At 41.3% G+C, this 19,438-nt stretch overlaps 1 protein-coding gene across 8 annotated transcripts in view; it reads left to right on the top strand.

Annotated features, from left to right (window-relative positions):
• Window positions 1-19,438, top strand: part of LOC146871936 (DDB1- and CUL4-associated factor 7) — a 919,103-nt gene that overhangs the window by 393,048 nt on the left and 506,617 nt on the right. Inside the window, exon 7 of one of the 8 annotated variants that reach the window (XM_085652264.1) lies at window positions 7,886-8,032. The exons of the other annotated variants lie outside the window; for them this stretch is intronic. Within the exon in view, the coding sequence (XP_085508390.1) occupies window positions 7,886-7,947 (62 nt within the window). The 3' untranslated portion in view covers window positions 7,948-8,032. Of the gene's footprint in view, window positions 1-7,885; window positions 8,033-19,438 lie in introns of those variants that run through there. 8 annotated transcript variants of the gene reach the window in all.

Raw genomic sequence — 19,438 nt, 5'->3', positions numbered from 1 at the left:
GGGCAAACTAGAGAACTGTATACTTGCTACTTCTAGCATCAAACCACTGGTATGGCTACGATACATTGATGACATATTTATAATATGGAATTCAGGAAGTAGAACATTGGAACAATTTACAGCTTATATCAACAATATCCATCCTACCATCAAATTTACCAGTAGCAATACTAAACAGAATCCTCATCTCCCTTTTCTGGATGTGCTACTCACCATTCATGAACACAAAATTACAACTGATCTGTACCACAAGCCTACAGATGCTCATTTGTATCTAAACTGGACTCCATGTCACCCACACCATACTAAACTGAGCATCATCTACAGCCAAGCACTCAGAATAAGACGCATCTGCAGCAATGAGGAAACCTGTAAAGACCATCTACAGGAGCTTGCTACATTATTTAAAAGGCGAGGCTATCCTCTGCATATCATACAGCAACAAATTGACAAGTCTTTGCAGACACCCAGAGAAGCACTTATTTGGAATACCAACGGCAGAAACAAAAGTGACAGAACTCCATTTGTAGTTGACTATCATCCATCAGCTCCCAACTACAGAAATATTATGCAAAAAACATTTCCCTTACTGTCCACTTGTGAAAAATTGCAAAAGGTTTTTCCAAAACCACCAGTCATTGCTTACCGCAGAGCTCCAAATTTACGATCTCTTATTGTGAGAGCTGAACTCAAGCAAGCTGTAACAAATGCAGGGGTTCATTGCTGTGACTCTAAAAGGTGCATCACGTGTGAATATCTTTTACAAACATCATCTGCAACTAGTTCTGTTACGAGAAGGACCTATGCAATAAGGCAGCATCTTACATGTCGCTCAACATGCATTATTTATGTGATTCAGTGCCAACGGCAAAGCTGTAAAAAGCAATATGTAGGCCAAACAGTGAATGACCTCCGTACATGATTCAGGAACCACAAATCTGCAATAATTAATAAGAAAATTGACCAGCCTGTAGCCAATCATTTTACCCTTGTGGATCATTCACTATCAGATTTGAAGATTTTCCCCGTGGAACATGTTTCAAAGGAAGAACTACTGGACTCCAGGGAAAACTTCTGGATGTACCGTTTAAAATCACTGCATCCAGATGGACTGAACATTACTGACAACACAACCTGATTGCTGCATATCTCAAGAGCTCTCTGGACTGCATTGATTCCACATTCCAAATGGAATCTTCACTCATAATGCTTTTTGAAAATTCAGCTGTCATCTGTGCAGCCACAGAGCAAATCATCTTGTACTACCTGAGGAAGGCGGAAGCTGAAACGTTGTAGTGGAAATATATTTTTGTTCTTTGGTGAATCTATCTGTTTGAGTCACTTCTTTCTTGGATATTGTATTTCTTTGTGGCTCATTGTATCCTTTGGGATCCAGATTTTTGCCCTGGCTGGCTGTTGTTTTCTTGTGATCCTTCATCTTCAAGAGTGTGTGTATATATGTGTATATATATGTATATATATGTGTATATATATGTATATATATGTATATATATATGTATATATATGTGTATATATATATTAGCGTGGGGCTCAGGGAGGATCCCTGAGGGACCCCGCAACTGAGAGGCAACTGATTGGAGACTACATCTCCTTCGAAGACCTTAAAGGAGCGTCCGCTTAGGAAAGACTGCAGCCAGGTTAGCGCAGTGCCGGCCACTCCTTGATTTTTGAGTCTGAGAATCAGGGTGTTATGATTGACAGTGTCGAAAGCGGCACTGGGGTGGAGGAGGATGATTGCTGTAGTACCCCCTTGATCCATGATCCTCCTTGCCTCCTCTGTTGCTGCGAGGAGGGCCGTTTCGGTCCCAAACTGGGGGCGAAAATCGGTCTGGGAGGGATGAATTAAATCATTTGATTCCAGAAAGCTCACCATGATGGTATTTGTGTTTCTCAAGAATTTTACTCACCCAGGAAAGAAGAGAAATGGGGCGGTAGTTGGCGAGGTCATCCTGAGTGAGATTGGGTTTCTTTTGCAGGGCTTTGACCATGGCACATTTCCAGGCTGGGGGAACAGTACCAGATGAGATGGAGGATTTCACGAGATCAAGGATAGCAGGACAGATGATATCCATGGGGCAGGGGGCAGAGTCTGTGGAGAGCCAGATTTAAGTTTAGTAATGATTGGGCACAGCAAAACCGGATTTAGAGGTGGAAATTGCTCTAGTAAACTTTGAGGGTGAAGTTGTGATTCTGGCTTAGGTAGCAAACTGTGCTGGTTCTGTGCCATCGGAAAGGAGGTATAGATCTTTTGGATTTTTTGTAGAAAGAATTCTGCCAGGTTATTGCAGTGAGCAAGAGCACCATCAGTTGAAGGCTGTTGCGAGAGGAGTTTGCAGAAAGTCTTAGCAATGCAAAATATTTCTTTGGGGGAGTTTGCGGATAGATTAATCTTGTTTTCATAAAAAGCAGTTTGGTCAGCTCTAATTTCACGTTTGTAGGACCTAATGGATTCTCTATATTCCAGTTTGCTAGGGTCAGAGTAATCCCACCTCCATCTCCTTTCAAGCCTTCTGCAGGATTGTTTTAGCTCTCTTAGCTCAGGAGTATACCAAGGAGCGGTATCCTTCCTGCGTATTTTGAGTGGGTTTCATGGGGAGTACTACATCCAGTGAGTCTTGGATCCATCGATTGAAATTCTCGATGGCCAGGTTAAGATTAGGGTCGCTGGCTGGTCTGGTGGTTTCCAAGACTCATTTCCACAAATCAGTGGGAAGTTTGGACCAAATTCGTTCTTATACTGATATTATATTAGGAGGGGGAGAGGGTCCGGGCATTTCCCAGGTTAACGGGATCAGAAAGTGATCGGTCCAAGGAAGTGGGACTGGAGATCCTACCTTAACCTCGTTACAGTTGCTAAATATAGGGTCCAATAGATGGACCTTAGTGGGTGGGTTTCAGTACTTTCTCATTAAGCTGTAGCGGCAGGAGATTTACAGTTAGTTTGTTTGCCATTTTGTCGAATGGATCATCTAGATGTAGGTTTAGGTCCCCTAGCATAGTAAAGTTAGATGGGACTAAAGCTAGGTTGGCAATGGTGGTAGGGAGAGCATCAAGGAATTGTCTGGGAGGGCCTGGAGGCCGAAAGATCAGGAGGCCAGAGAAAGTGCTAGTCGGGGAGACGTCTATAGAGAAGACAAGACTTTCACAGTCTGACAAAGGGTCTGCTATAATACGGCAGTTACATTTTTTATTTACGACAATAACCATACCCCCGCCTCTACCACTCTTACGGTCCACCCAATATTTCAAGTAGTCAGGAGGGAGGGTTTGAGCAAGGATTGGGTCGGACTCATTATGTAGCCACGTCTCTGTCAGAAAAAGGGCATCTGCTTTTAGATCTTGCAGTAAAATCGCGAGTTCTGTAGTGTTTTGAGAACGATCTGCAGTTTAGAAGGAACATCCTTAGTGGAGATGGCTTTCCGGCAGAGTTTGGCACTTTAATAGGAGGCCAGAGTGAAAAACCACAGTGGGGGCAGTGAGACTCGCCAATACAGACAGTTAGAGTGCCGACATGTGTTGTGAATATCGGATCTGAGTTTGTGAAGTAATTGGGGGCTGTAGGATGTGATGTTTTCCTGAAAATGGGCAGGGGTTGTGGCCCCTGGCCCGTCTGGGCGCGGACGGGCACAGATGGGCTTGCCTTTGGCGTGCCCGTTGCGCGCGTCCGCTGCGCGAAGAGTAAGGCATGCCAGATATATAGTCTGGGGGAGCTAGAGCACTAACCAACGGCTCCGCCCCTAGCAACCCCCAGCTGCCTGGTGTTAGGAGTCCGAGGCGTCAGCACCCTCCACAGCAAGCTCCCGAAGAGGAGCGAGTGCAAAATGCAATGCGGAGTACAAGTAAAAAAACAGTGATTCGGTGGCAATTGTACAGCTAATTGAGGCTAAAATAGTTTAAAATGTAGTATGTTTAAAGCGCGAACTAAAATTCAGTGCATCAGCTTCATAATAAATCAAGCGGAAGACCTCTGGGCTTTGTCGGGGAACCCCATACATACGAGATCAGATGCAATGAGCCACATCCCAGGATCAGCACAGCTCGTCTATCATGGAAAGCTTTCCTCCAAATGTATCCTCGTGCATGTAATGCCATATTAAAAGCACTTGAGTTTCAATGCGACTGCTGTCTCCATGTTATGTCTATGTGCGTGGGTCTGACCAAAGTGAATCAACAGCATACATTGTTATTCGACTTTGAACACTCTATGCAGACAGAAAGTACAGAATGCAGCTGGCTATGTGAAAGAGACGATTCCCATATAAAGCAGAGCCAGCAAAGTGTTTACGAGATTAGAACCATGTAGTGTCGTGTGCAAAAGCAGCAGAATGGCAGGTAAGCATCTATTACTTATGCTAACTTAGCGATGTGTGCAGGTACCCTCATTTATCCAGTATTGGGGTATCTTTCATAGATTCACATGCCTGAATCATTCTCAGTCGCCGAGGCGGGAGTCCCACGGTAAATACAAAAGTAGTGCCAAACAATAATAGTAGTAGTAGGCCCCAAAGAAAAGGCCTGAGGCCTAGATCTTAGCAGCCTATCTACCTCATTATGCCAAAAGAACCAAAAAATTGGTACCAACCAATCAGCTATCAGCACCCTCGAACACTCTCAGCAGAGCCAGTTCTCAGATTTTCACCGCACATCGTGTGGAAGGGAGTCTCCCTGAGTGCCACTCAGTTTTTCTTCTTTATTCCATGATGTCTGACAAAGCCTTGCTCAAGTCCTGCAGAACCTGCGCCAAGAAGAGTCCATGTTGATGACCAGCATATGGACTGCATCTACTGCCTCTACCCTAAACATGAGGCAAAAGATTGCAAAATTTGCCGGACCGTCCCTACTAAGACTCCCTAGGGATGCGAGAGTGCTGTTATGGCTTAAATCCTCTTCGACTGAAGAGGATGATAGAGCCTCAACTTCCAGCAAGAGAGCTAGGTCTCAGGACAGCTCTTCAAGTGAGGGGAAAAAACACCATAAATCTTCCCACTCTACTTCTGGCCCTTCTCAGTGGACTCCTCATCTCCTCTGGGTCAGCGCACTCTCCTCAGGACTCTACTGTCAAGGACTCTAAAAAGACGTCTACAAAAACTGTGAGTAAAAGCCTTTCAAAATCTCTGGCTTTCCCTCCTTCGTCGACGATTTCTGTCACTTCTTCTGCTCCTTCGTCGACGGAGACTGTCTCGACGATGTCTATCACCTTTCTTATACTGTCGACGAGGATTACTATCCTGTCAAAGAAACCCGTCGTCGAGGAATCGTCGAAGTCCACATTGACTACGTTGCCGTCGACGAGAGTAGTATCGTCGACTCAGATGGTTACTGCCCCGTCGAAGGTCCCGTTGACGACGAAGGTCCAGTCGACGACTATGACAAAGAGTCCACCTGTTCCGTCTGCGGCACCTGCATTGCCTATGGCTCCTACTCATTCAACTGTTTTTTATCTAGGAGTTTTCAGCTCAAATCATTTCAAAGACATGAATATAACAATATTTCACCGCTTACTCCCTCGCATCTCCTGGAAACATATGTGCAGGAAGAGGATGATGATTAAGAGGACGAAGAGGATGAAGGACCATTTGGGATAGCTCATCATCCTTCGGAGCTACACATCAAATATCAGGATGATGATGATGAGGAGGAGGAGGATTGCCAAGAACAATATTATCAAGAGGACATTGTCGTCCCGCATCACAGAGTTTACCATAGACAACTTCGCCAGAGTGAGATGAGCCATCTGCCTCAAACTCTAATACAAGACCTGCAAGCCATGCTAGCAGATTATAGACAGTGTTTTCGCCCACAGCAAGTCAATCCACAAGTTCCACCACCACCTGTGCTGGTTCCGGATCCTTTGCCTTCACCTGACGCTCCTGTTCCAACGCCTCAGCTTCCAGACCCTCCTCAAGACCCTCATCAGGGTCAGAACATGTCCCCCGAAGAGCAGCTAACTCCCTACCAATAATAGGACATTATGACCGCCAAATGTGGTTGGAGATGGCTGGACTTATTGAGCTCATTCCGGAAGACCAGAGACAGGAAGCAATAAAAATTCTATTAGAGGGAGAGCGCGGCATCTGAAACCATAGATTGCGCACTAGACATTGTCAATACAAATTTTCGCCAGCTGGCTGGTGCGGCAGTACTCCAACGCTAGGGTTGGCTTAAAGCCACCACTTTCAGACCCGAAGTCCAGACAAAAATATTGGACATGGCCTATGATGGCGAATCGTTGTTCGGAAAACACATCGATGAAGCCCTCCAGGCAATAACAACTGATACAGATATGGCAAGATCATTGGGTTCATTGCAGTACAAACGCAGAACCTTCAGAGGCGCAAGGGGGCGTGGGTTTTCCTCTAGAAGAGGATACCAAAACCAGCAGAGCAGACAATACCAGTCCCAATATAGACAAAATTACCAGTCTTCATACAGGCAATCCAACACGTCTGGTTTCTCTCGTCAGGGCGGTCGAAGACGATCTCAAAATCAAGGACTGGTCGCCAACAGAAAGCAGTGATCTCCGCAGGGCGCCTACCACACCTATTCCCCTTCCCGGGGGCGCGAAAATGTCAGCATTTGTGGACAAGGGGCAAGAAATTACCTCAGATCAATGGGTTCTAGACCTGGTGAACAATGGTCATACCCTAGAATTTGTCACCAAGCCACCCACCACTCCGCCCAAGGGACCCCCTCCCCCTCGTCTTCACTTACTATTGAAAGAAGCTTTAACGATGCTCCTCAAGAATGCAATAGAGAAGGTTCCATCACATCAGAAACAGACAGGTTTCTATTCCCGATTTTTTTTATTTTTTTATTTTATTTATTTATTATTATTTTTTTTTTTCTGATCAAAAAGAAATCAGGGGAATGGCACACGATTCTAGACATTCGCAACCTGAACAGATTCCTCAAAAAGGAAGGATTTCGCATGGTCACACTTTCAGAGATTCTAGGTTGTCTCAACGAGGGAGATTTTATGACTTCTCTGGATATGGAAGACGCTTACTTACACATTCCAAACATCGCAAATATCGTCGCTTCTCTGTGGCTGGCGCCCATTATCAGTTCAAAGTGCTCCTGTTTGGACTAAAATCGGCTCCAGGGAAATTCACAAAGTGCCTAGCTCCTGTAGCAGCAGCGTTAAGATCCCGGGGAATCCAAGTATACCCGTATTTGGACGATTAGTTAATCAAAGGTCCTTCGGAACGAGCAGTCAAGGTGGCCATTACGTCTCTTCATCTTTTCAACTCTCTGGGGCGAACTGTGAACAGGATCAAATCTCAGTTACGCCCGATGCATGTCCTTCCATTTCTTGGAGCTCTGCTGGATACGGTCCAGTGCAGGGCATACTTATCTTACGAACGACAGGTTCGTCTTCTAAAGCTGGCAACTCTGATTTCCAGAACAGTCATTTTCTGTCCGCATGTTTGCTTCACTCCTGGGGATGTGCTTGATGGAGCAGGTAGAACAACATATTGTATACCTCCTCTATTTTTGCATGAAAAGACTAACCATATAACTTACTGATTATAGTTTTACTAACCGTGTGGTGTGTTATCCTAACCCAACATATGCATACACAAGTTACACGTGAGAAATTGCTATTTGCATGGCAAAATAACTCGAATGATTAAAATATGTATGCATATTAATAGTAGTACATGTGGTAATAGATATCGCATGATTTATGTTGCTTATGTGATGTTTGCATTCCTGAGTGGATCCAAAAAGTGAATATTATCACTTTAAATGTTGCTATATGCTAGGAAAACACTAATATAAAAAGGGATTAGTGAGGGTATAACTTTAGAATCATTATTTCTTTGTATTAATTATTCCTTTGTGTTTGTTTCGCTTAAATTAGCATTTGGGCCTACCACAAAATGGAGTAAAAAATCGAGTTCAGAATTGGCCACCGTCTCGTGAGCACGATACCTACTGCGCAGACTCGGATGGCTCCGTGAACTTGCTAACGAACCCTGTACACCATGGCCTCGGTCAAGGATAGGATCTTGGTGGGCTGCCAAAGGCATGGATAGTAAAAACCGGTTTAAAATGAACAATCTAATCATACAAGTAAAACCAAGACTTTGTCATCTCCGGGAGTGAAACAGCAAAATCTATGAGAAACCATGATGAACAAAAATCGGACGTTTTTGATCAGCCAATCAGACTTTCTCCGCCTAAAATTGTTTCACATTATCCTGAAATTTATTATAAAAAGAGTAGTAGAATAGGGAGGAGTAGTTGCGGTGGATGCGGTCGATGCGGTCTATGCTGGCAATGACTTATGCTTGCACGATTACTGGTCCTATGGAGATCTTTGGGACTGTAACTTGCTGACCAAAGAAATTTCGGACTTTGAGCTTTGACCTGCTTTATTTGGACAATTTAATGGCTAATTCGGTTAAGCAGAGCCAATGAATTAGAGAAAATCCAGATAGCAAGAATAGGTAAATATAATGTCCGGCGATTTAATTATTTGATTTAGAAAATTCTAAAACTTTGATGGAACAAATGCTAATATTAATTGCAATGAAACTTTAAATAAACAAATATTAACGGAAATTATGAGTTGGTGGTTTTTCGTTAAAGAGAATAAAGGATTCTGAGTCTTAAAATGTGTTTTAGCTGGTTCTAAATCACCATCAACCAATCCAACTAATTGGTCCGTCGACCAAGTGGGTGGAGTGCCTTGATGTTTGGGATTAGGAATCTATGGGTGACGAACGATAATGTATATTCTGTAAAATAACTTTTCCTTCCCTATAGGTTATAAGGTACCCCCCCACATGTCCAGCACGATATCATCATCCCTCCTGTGTTTAGACTCGTGAGTCAGAGATGTGTGAGTGTTGGTGTTATGGGCCCCACCAATGACTGCATGTGTGAATGAGCTAGTGTGAAGTTGGGTCTGCGACGCAGGGAGGATAGTTATGATTTCCTTCTTTTTCTCTCTCCGGTCCCGAGCTGGATCAGTTTTTCTGGTAGCAGGATGATGGTTTTATTGCATTGGTTTGGTGATTATTGCTTACAGATTGATTATTGCTTATTGATTTTTCTATTTAGAATATTGATTATTGATTGTGGATGTTGGATAAGTATTGATTTATGTATTAACACTCAATGTTGAGTCGCGTCGCTTTCTATGTTGTTTGACGACTTCTGATATGTAGGAAGTCGGAAGTTTGTAATTCCGTAGTAGGGCAGATTGTTCGCTGCTCTCGGGAAAGACGGAATTATTGTGCCCTGTAGCTACACGGGGAAAACGTGTGACGATTGGAGTTGCACGACGCATGGTCTGGGTTCGATTTGGTAACATTGTCGTGTGTTGCCATTAGAGATATTTTCTGTGTGAAAGATGTGTATGGGTAGCGAAGGCCACCTGTGAAATTTTGGTCTTAAGTACCAGGAGTCCAAAAGGCACTCTGATTACGCTTATCACTGGAAGGGTAATAGGTGTTCCCTAAACTTGTTAGAAGAATAAAGTAGAGGGAAGTGCTACTTTATTAACTAATGTATTAATTCTCTAGTAGGGCAGATTGTCTGCTGCTTTTGGGAAAGACCGGATTCTGTGTGAATGAACTACATTTTCCATATGAATGTGTGTAAATGAAATAGCATTCAGGTTAATTGTGAAACTCTGGTTTTAATTCTCAGGAGCATTGGGTCTCCAACAGGTGTTTTATTTCTAGAGAAACGGTTAGCTAATGCTTGCTAGAAGGGTAAGGTAGAGGGAAGTGCTACTTTATCGGCGGATGTAATTATTCCGTAGTAGGGCAGACTGTTCGCTGCTCTCGGGAAAGACTGAATTCTTGTGAAAAAGGTCAAGACTATCTCTTTTGTTAACGAAACAGATAATGGTGGCGTTTTTATGTCGTTACTAACAGAATTTTAGTAAAAAGTGAATGTAAAAAGTTTGCCGATAAATTTTGTAAAGGAGGGGTCAGCAGAAGCAGGAGTAGCGAGAAAAGCTGACGTCAGGAAGACGGCGCTGGGATTGGTTAGTCAGTAAAGGATGTAGACGTTCCTGATTGGTGCGTTGGTGTACCCTGCACTAGGGGTGGAGAATTGCAAAAGTGACGTAGACGCCCCGGATTGGTGCGTTAGTGTGAGTCGCGCTACGATTGGATAAAACAAACAAAATAGTCGTAGAAGAAATCTAGCGATACAGAAAAGAGAAAATTATGTATTACGATCCACCAGAAAAAGAGAAAAAGTCCTGGTTCGGTAAAATCAAGAACTTATTTAAAAGGGACAAAGCGATTGTGACTAGAGAGGGACAGTTGCTTCCTCCAGCGAAATCACCTGCATCCTTTATGGTTGCGAAATATGGATATCATACATGTATATGGTTAGACAATTGGGCGAAGTATACAAAGATGATGGAGTTTTAGCATTTTCAGAACATAGTTCATTTAATTTAGCGGTTTTGAGAAATTTGAGAGAAAGAATGATGAAATTAGAACCGAGACCTAGACCTACACAGTTTGAAGCATTAACGGAATGGGAAGATGAGATGTATGACATGAACGGCAACGAAGTGGCGGAAGGTACAGATATATGTTTGGTAGATCATATGAACAAGAGAATCATGATGATAGAATGAAGAGATGGCGAAGTGCAAATATGACTGATGGGTTGTTTCCTATGAGAAATGTTGAAGAGACTACTAGTAGAAAATGTACAGAAAAACGAAATAATACAGGATCAGAACCTTATAAGTATGGTGTGCATGAGTTGGAGGATGATGTTCTTGAGGACATGTTTTATAAAAATCCACCCCTGTATCAACCAAATTTCACATTATTGACACCAAGTGCCCCGTTAAAAGAATCACCACAGAATATAAAATTTGAAACAGTACCACATGAGGTAGGAAGAAATAATCCTTTTAGGGAAACAGACAATACTCAACCCAGTAAAATGGCAAATGAAAATTCAGCAGAATGAGCCAGAACCACTTTAGAGTTAACTGAGAAGATTAGGGAATTGACTAAAAATATGGAAGCTTTAACTGTTCCTGTAACAATAGGACCTGTAATGCCGATTTTTGACAAACAAAAGGATAGTGAGCATTGTCTGACGATTCCTTATAACAGTAACAGAGAAAATGAAATACAAAGAAGAGATACAAGAGAAAAATCATGGGTACAAACGGTAGAAAATTCTAAACAAAGTACTCCTAAAAATTTGACAGTAAATCAAAGTCTAACAAATAGAGCAGTAATGACGACAGAGTCAGTACCAGAATCACCCAAAGGTTTAGAACAGACACAAAATGAATTGATTCCCGTAAGTCCTACTTCTGATGAATTAAGTGAATGGCTAAGAAGTTTACAGCAAAAGGATGCTGAGCCCAGACCTTTAGATGTGTCCAAATTACAAATAGTGTTAAAAGAATTAATAGTAGGGACTATTCCTACAGAAAAGTTAAAAACCAATCAGGATGAAGAATTAATGTTCTTATGCAAAAGTATAACGTGGAGAGCGAGAAATTTACATGAAAGATTAGAAGAAGTAGCAAATGAAATGGGTATTGACTTAAAAAAGGTAGTCATTGCAAACACCATATAGAGTAGATTTTTCTGAAAAGGACATTGAAAATTTGAATACTACAGGACGAACAACTCAGATTAAAGATTTAATTATTTTACTGAGAAAATGGGGCGATGTAGACAAATGGAAAAGTAGATGGTTTCGAAAACGAGAGGATGCAACAGATAAAACGTTTACAGCTTACCAGGTAAGAGAAAAGGAAAAGGTAGTAACTGAGTGTCCCATGAGAGAGATTCCAGGTGGAGGCTATGTACATGTCCCCCGGACCAGACAAGATATTTTGTCATTTACCAATGATTTTCCACGACTGCGCGAGAAGCCAGTCGAGTGGTATAGGCAGGTAGACAGGTTTGTAAAATTATCGAAAGTTCTCTGGATTGATTTGAATAGCCTATTTGACATAATTGTACCAGCAGATTTATGGACAGAATGTAAAATAACGATAAGCTGTCCTACACAAGAATACCCCAGAGATCCAAAAACAGGTGCCCCTGATCCAGAAGTAATGAGAAAATATGAACAAGTGATTACCTTTTTGAAAAATAAAGTACCTCCTAAAGAAATTGATTGGGTAAAGATTGATAGAACTCATCAAGAAGCGAAGGAATCCGTACATGCTTATTACGAAAGGTTGATTCTTGCCTTTAAACAATTTAGTGGTGATGAAAATTTGAGTGAGAAAGATCTGAGTCATTTTGTATATCGATTTGTGTATGGGTTACGACCTGAAGTAAGTGAAATGATTAAACAACATACAGTAGATTGGCAAAATAAAAAGATAGATGAAGTACTGAGACATGCAAAATATTTTAGTGATGAGATTGAAGCCAAACAGCGTAAGTTAAAAGAAAAAGCTATGTGGGCTCAAGTAATAGTGGCAGAGAGACAGGAAGCTCAATTGATTGAACAAGCAAATAATACGGACATGAGACAAAAACCTAGCATGGGAAAAGGGAAAGGACAAATTAATTTAGATGAAGCCAAAAATAAATGGCCATGTCATAATTGCGGAAGGATAGGGCATTGGAAAACAGTGTAAATTTCCCCCAAGTGCTAATGGTGATAATGCATCATTGAATCCACAGGTGCAGAATGAGGTGGGTTGTCAACCGCAGCGACAGCAGCAGGTTGTTGCCCAACAGAATCAGGCGCCAAAAACGCCTTTTTCACAGAGCGTAAATCCTCAGAAATACAGTAATGAGACAGGATTCTACAACGAAGAACAGGTAACTAAACTGCCGCGCGCTAGTGCTGTATTGCAGTATTGGCTAAATCGCGATGAGAGTGAGTCAGAAGAAAGGTATTGACGGTGCCGAGGGGAGGAAGAGGAGTGCGTACTTGGCGCAAATCTAGAAGTAGACCAGACAGGCCCATTTGTGGATGGAAAGGTAAATGACGAAAACATTACTTTCTTAGTAGATACTGGTGCTACTCGTTCAACTGTTAGGTCAGCTGATGTTAAAAATCTTCCTCTTTCGGACGAAACAATCCAAGTAGTTGGAGTATCCAATAGACAGATAAAAACGTATCTCACTGAACCAGTTAAAGTTAATATAGGGAAATTTTCCGAAATGCACTGTTTTGTCGTGTGCGATTCATGCCCTGTAAATTTGTTAGGGAGTGATTTACTGTGCAAGATGAATTGCACAATCTTTTGTACTCCAGATGGTATAGCATTTGAGACTCCAAATGAGGATGTACTGTATCAAATGACCATGGCTGATATAGAGCCTGAGATTACTGCGGCATTTGCTGTATTTAATCCAGAAGAGTTGCCTCAAGAATTCAAACAGACAGTAAAGACAGAGGTATGGGATTTCACAGGAGCAGATGTGGGATTAATGAAAAATGTAGATCCCGTAAAAATTGCTGTAGAAGGAGTAAGTTACCCAAATATTCCACAGTACAAATTGACACCCGAGATAATTACAGGAGTTATTCCCATAATAGACAGGATGATTAAGCAAGGTATTCTGAGAGAAATAATGAGCAGTCCATCTAATTCACCATTTATGGGCCTGAAAAAGCCTAACGAAACATTTAGAATAGTGCAAGACCTGAGAAAAAGAAATAAAATTGTTGTATCATGTTGTCCCATTGTACCAAATCCATCTGTGATTTTGTATCAGATTCCTCACGATGCGGAATGGTATAAAGTGATTGATTTGTGTCATGCTTTCTTTTCCATTCCATTGCACCCTGACAGCCAACAGATTTTTGCATTCCGGTTTGGCGAACGTATTTTGGCATGGTGCCGAATCCCACAGCGGTATACAGAGAGTCCTTCAATATTCAATCAGATATTGAAAAAGTCCTTAGAAGATTTTAAAATGCCTGAAAGTTCAGTTCTGGTCCAATATATAGACGACTTGCTCGTGGCATCAAGAACTCGAGAAGCTTGTGTAGTGGATACCATTGCATTGCTGAATCATTTGGCAGATGGAGGACTTGAAGTATCCCCATCGAAATTGCAATTCTGTCAGAAAGAAGTACAATATTTAGGCCACAAAATTGAAAAAGGGCTGAGAAAAGTAACTGCAGATAGAATCAAGATAATAAAAGGAATGAGAGCCCCAATGACGCAAAGAGAAGTGAGAATGTTTCTTGGAATGGTTGGATATTGTCGTCAGTGGATAAGTAACTTTTCCCTGATTGCAAAACCTTTGGTATGCTTGACGAGAAGTGATGTAAAAGACCCCATTAAATTAAATAAAGAAGAGTTATTAGCCTTTAAACAATTGAGAGACAGTTTGTGTGAGGCACCAGCACTTGTCATGCCTGACTATGAGAAAGAGTTTGAACTCTACTGCAGCGAAAGAAATGGATGTGCACTTTCTGTATTAATACAGAAACATGGAAAACTGAGGAGACCCATTGCATATTTTTCAGCTATATTAGACCCTGTAGCTGTAGCATTGCCTGGTTGTTTGAAAGCTGTAGCAGCCACCTGTAAGAGTCTGGAACAGAGTGAAGGAATTGTGATGGGATATCCTGTGCGAGTGTTTGTACCTCATGATGTGGCAATCCTTTTAACAAGGAGCCGCACCCAGTTCATGATGCATAGTCGTCTGACTAAATATGAGAAAGTCATCCTAGGTGCAACGAATGTGAGCCTTGTAAGATGTCTGAATGTCAATCCTTCAACGTTATTGCCTGACGCTGAGGATGTGGAAGTCAGAGACTATGTGGATCATGACTGTTTGGAAGTGCTTGGTTTCTGTACCAAACCACATCCTGATATAAAAGATGTACCCTTGACAGAAAGTGACTGTGATGTTCGTGGATGGATCATGCTTGAGAAACGGATGAGGGAATTCTTAGTGCAGCATATGCAGTATGTACAGTAGCAGCTGTATTGGAAGCATCTTGCCTAAAAGGAGTAAAATCAGCCCAGGTTGCTGAACTTTTTGCGTTAACAAGAGCATGCAAGTTGGGAAAGAATGTGAGAGTGACTGCGATAACCGATAGTCAATATGGCTTCGGTGTAGTGCATGACTTTGGGAAAATTTGGTCCCAAAGAGGGTTTTTGACATCGAGTGGAACTCCTATAAGGAATGCTGAAGTGGTTGGAAAATTGCTTGAGGCGATACAGCTGCCTAAGCAGTTAGCTGTTGTGAAATGTGCTGCTCACTCGAAGTCAAACGACTATATTTCAGCTGGCAATCAATTTGCCAACGATATGGCTCAATATTGCGCATGTAATCAGAACTGTGAATCGAGAAAGAGAAATGAATTCATGTCCCTTGTTTACTAACACCGTGAATACATGAGAAGAAGTGAGGCAGTTGCAGGAAGAAGCAGGAGATGAGGAAATTAGACAGTGGGTAAAAGCCGGATGTGCACCACGGGAAACAGATCATGTGTGGGTTTATCGGGATGGAAGACCAGTTATGCCTGATAGCATGGTTTCTGCCATGGCACGGATGTATCATGGACAAGCACATGTAGGAAGAGATGCTGTGGTAAGACATTTCAAACAGACATGGTATAATGCAAAATTTAGACTTGTAGCTGAAAGCCTTTGTCAAAGATGTCTTATGTCAGCAATTCAATCCTGGAAGAAAAACAGTGGTAAGTCTGGGAACGATAGGACGAGAAGGAGGGCCTTTCACCAGAATGCAGCTTGACTTCATTGAAATGCCCCCTGTAACAGGTTGAGGTATGTTTTAGTGATGGTTTGTCTGTTCTCCCGATGGGTGGAATCATATCCAACAAGAAGTAGTGATGGAATTACAGTAGCTAAGCTATTATTGAGAGTTTTTTCCTAGGTTTGGTTTTCCAGTTACGATCGAGTCAGAGGAAAACATTTTCATAATGAAATCATGAAATTAATTTGTGAAGCATTGAATGTACAACAGAAACTACATTGTGCCTATCGTCCAGAGGCTTCTGGTGTTGTGGAACAAGTAAATGGCACCATTAAAAATAGACTGGGAAAAATGTGTTTAGCCACAGGTTTGAAATGGTCTGATGTCTTGCCTCTGGTACTCATGACTATTAGATCTATTCCAGATAGGAATACAGGTTTGAGTCCCCATGAAATTGTCATGGGAAGAGCAATGTGACATGTTTTCATACCAGTCAACAAGCTATTGCGTATATCTGATGACTTGGTGTTGGATTATTGCAAGGGGTTGGCTGATTCCGTTCATTCTGTGTTCCATCAGGTTGGATCGGATGCCACCACTCTTGAAAAGAAGCCAGCTCATGATTTGAGCCCAGGAGACTGGGTGAGAATAAAAGTGCACAGAAGACGAAACTGTTTGGTCCCACGTTGGGGAAAACCACGTCAGGTGATTTTGACCACAACAGCTGTAAAATGTGCAGGAGTAAAGAACTGGATTCATGCTAGTCACACCTTGCAAATTCCAAACCCAGTGGATAACAAGGAAGGAGAATACTTTGAAGAATCAGATACAAGTTCTTAATCAGATACTGAAGAAATAAGAACAAGACAGACTCCTGAAAGTGGGGAGTTGGAACAAAGTCCACTTATTGCACCAGAGAATCTTCCTCTAAGGAGAAAATTACAGATTTCTGACACCAGCTCAGAATCAGACACTGAACCAGTACAAGCACACAAGAGTGGGAATATAAACAGTGAAGAGACTGTCAAAGAAATCCTTGATAAAGAAGTACCGAATGGAAATTCGAGAGACATTCCACCTAAAATAACAAAATTATATGGTAAGGTACCAGATACAGAGGGTGAGGGAAAGATTTTTGCGGAAGACCCCCGACGAGTTGTAGGGGAATCACACATCCAGGTAGAAGAAGGGACAGTTAGTCAGCAGGAAGATTGTGTGGAAGAACCACGAGGAGGGATAGAAGTAGGTAATAAAAAGGAAGTGGTGGAAAGAAAAACTACTGAAGGTAAAGGTCAAGTTGGGACTGAATCAGGACAGTGATGAAGAAATACCAGAAAGTAGAGTCCTGAGAAAAAGAGCATGGAGAACTGAGAAAAATGAAGTAAGTTGAAAAGGCCAGCATGGGATGAAATTTGGCCAAACAAGATAAAGAGATTAAGATACAGATTGACACGAGTAAATTCATCTAGAGCAGAAAAGGTGACTGAGGTGTCTAGCCAAGAAAAAACAAAAGACGTGAAACAAACAGTAGAAGAAAGTAAGAGAACAAGAAAACCTAACCAGAAGTATGTCACCGGAATGGTCATATGTGGCACTGCCTGAAGTAAAAGAAGAGGCAGACAGCCAAGGGGATCCAGAGGTGACTGTACCAGGAGTGGTTGAGGAAGACGAAGAATCGGAAATCCTGAGTTATCTTGACTGACATCGGAGAAGAGACGGATGTTGAGGAAATTCTGCAGCAAGCTACGAAAGAAAAGTGAAAGACGATCAAATGCCAAACTGAAGAGACCAAAAGTGTTCTGAAGGAAGAAACAATAATTTATCAGAAAAGACATAATCTGAAAGGACCAAGTAGGTGTTTAGAACCTTGGGTTAGACAAAACTAGTTGTGAAGTAGAAGAGGCTAAGTCAAAAGACACTGGTCATTTTCCGAAATGGCAAACACAGAAAATAGAAAATCTAAATGTGTGTTCCTTAGAAGATGGTTCAAAATGTGTTGTTGTTGTACAGGATTACTAATGCTTCTGTGGAGTGCGTTGGCTTTGATGGTTTCATTTAAGGTTACATTAGAAACAATAGAAGGTCATAGCGAAAATAAGACTAATGAAGAAAAGATACAAAAGATTTACCCGACTAAAATAGATAGAAATTATTTACATAAAGATAGGTCCTTAACTGATTTTTCTAACAAGGTTTTTTCAAAATTATTATATGAATATGTGAAGACGATGGACGTGAGAGATTGTTACGTCTGCATGCAGTTGCCTGCATCAGTATCTGAGGGAGTGACATATCATCATCTCCCTGTGACATATGGAATAACCTGTAGTGTATTAGCAAGTTTGTTTTATAAAATAGGGAAAGTAGATTATTATTTTTCTGATGTAGATAACATATTTTCACAAATACCTGTAGTTAACAAGCTGAATAAAGTAAAACCTGCTAAAGTGTTAAGTGAATTTTTCTTAGAAACTAAAGAATTAACATTAGAGTCAATATTTAGAAACAATCTAACTTGTAGTTTAAAGAAGGAGGAGAAAACTTTTTTAGACATGGTAGAAGAAAGAAGATTGAAGATGCAAAAGAAGGTACCTGAGGGAAAAGATGAAAAGACAGTCTGCGATGTTGAAAGAGAGAAACATTTGAAAGGAGAAGCTAGTCCAACAATGGCTTTAGATTGGCCTCAGAAAGGGAAGTTGTGTATTAGAAGTAATCAAACTGCATATGATAATTATTTTGTAGGCACAAGTGATTGCCATGATACTTATAGAATCATGGGAGGATGGGGACTTCAAGGAGGAAATGATCCGGTTTTTCCTGGATTATATTTTATCTGCGGGAACAAAGCATATTATCGATTGCCAGATCACTGGTATGGCACATGTTATCTAGGCCTGGTTTTCCCAAAGATATTCCATGTGGGAAGAGGAAAAGATGGTGCGCATGAGATAGGTAGACAACTAACACGTCGAAGGAGAGAATCTTAGTCAGAAATTGTAGGAGACATTTTTGGAGCACTGATACCAGCAGTGGGAATATCTCTGAATGCCCATAAAATTTGAAAATTATCAACAGTAGTGGATAGCTTGTCAACAAACACTGCTGGAGGGTTTTTATTGGTAAACACTGAAATGGTTGCCATGCGAGCCATGGTAATGCATAGTCGACTTGCACTTAATATAATTTTGGCAAAAGAGGGTGGAGTCTGTGGAATGCTGAAGGTTCAACATTGTTGTACTTACATTCCTGATGAAAGTCAAGATTTGAAGACGTATATTAAAAATATAACTGATTTGCATGAGGAGATTGTTCCACTGGAGGCTGAAGGTTTTCTGGAAAAGATTGGAAAAAAGTTTTCTACTATTAAGAACTTTTTAATTAAAATTAGGTAGTACCTTTATTGGTAAAATTCTATTTCCAGTAACATGTGATTATTTTAGTATTAATTTTAAGATTAGGATGTCTATGAAGCAAAAGAAGATAAAAAGAGAAACTGTAAAGAAAAGAGAGAAGGAAAGAAAAGAGTTTGAAGAAGTAGAATTAGAAGAGTTGAAAGAGAACATGTATAGAAAAACAAGGGAAGAGGAGACAGGTGAAACAGTAATGTGAACTAACAAAATGTTAAGAGAACTGAATTCATTTCCATTTACAAAAATTTTCTAAATTTAAAGGTAATGTGGTGATGTTAATAATCACCAAAGGGGGGATTGATGGAGCAGGTAGAACGAAATGTTGTATATCTCCTCTATTTTTGCATGAAAAGACTAACC

The sequence above is a fragment of the Triturus cristatus genome, chromosome 1_1, assembly GCF_964204655.1.
Source record: "Triturus cristatus chromosome 1_1, aTriCri1.1, whole genome shotgun sequence".
NCBI classification, from domain to species: domain Eukaryota; kingdom Metazoa; phylum Chordata; class Amphibia; order Caudata; family Salamandridae; genus Triturus; species Triturus cristatus.
This window is presented reverse-complemented; position numbering and strand designations above follow the sequence as displayed.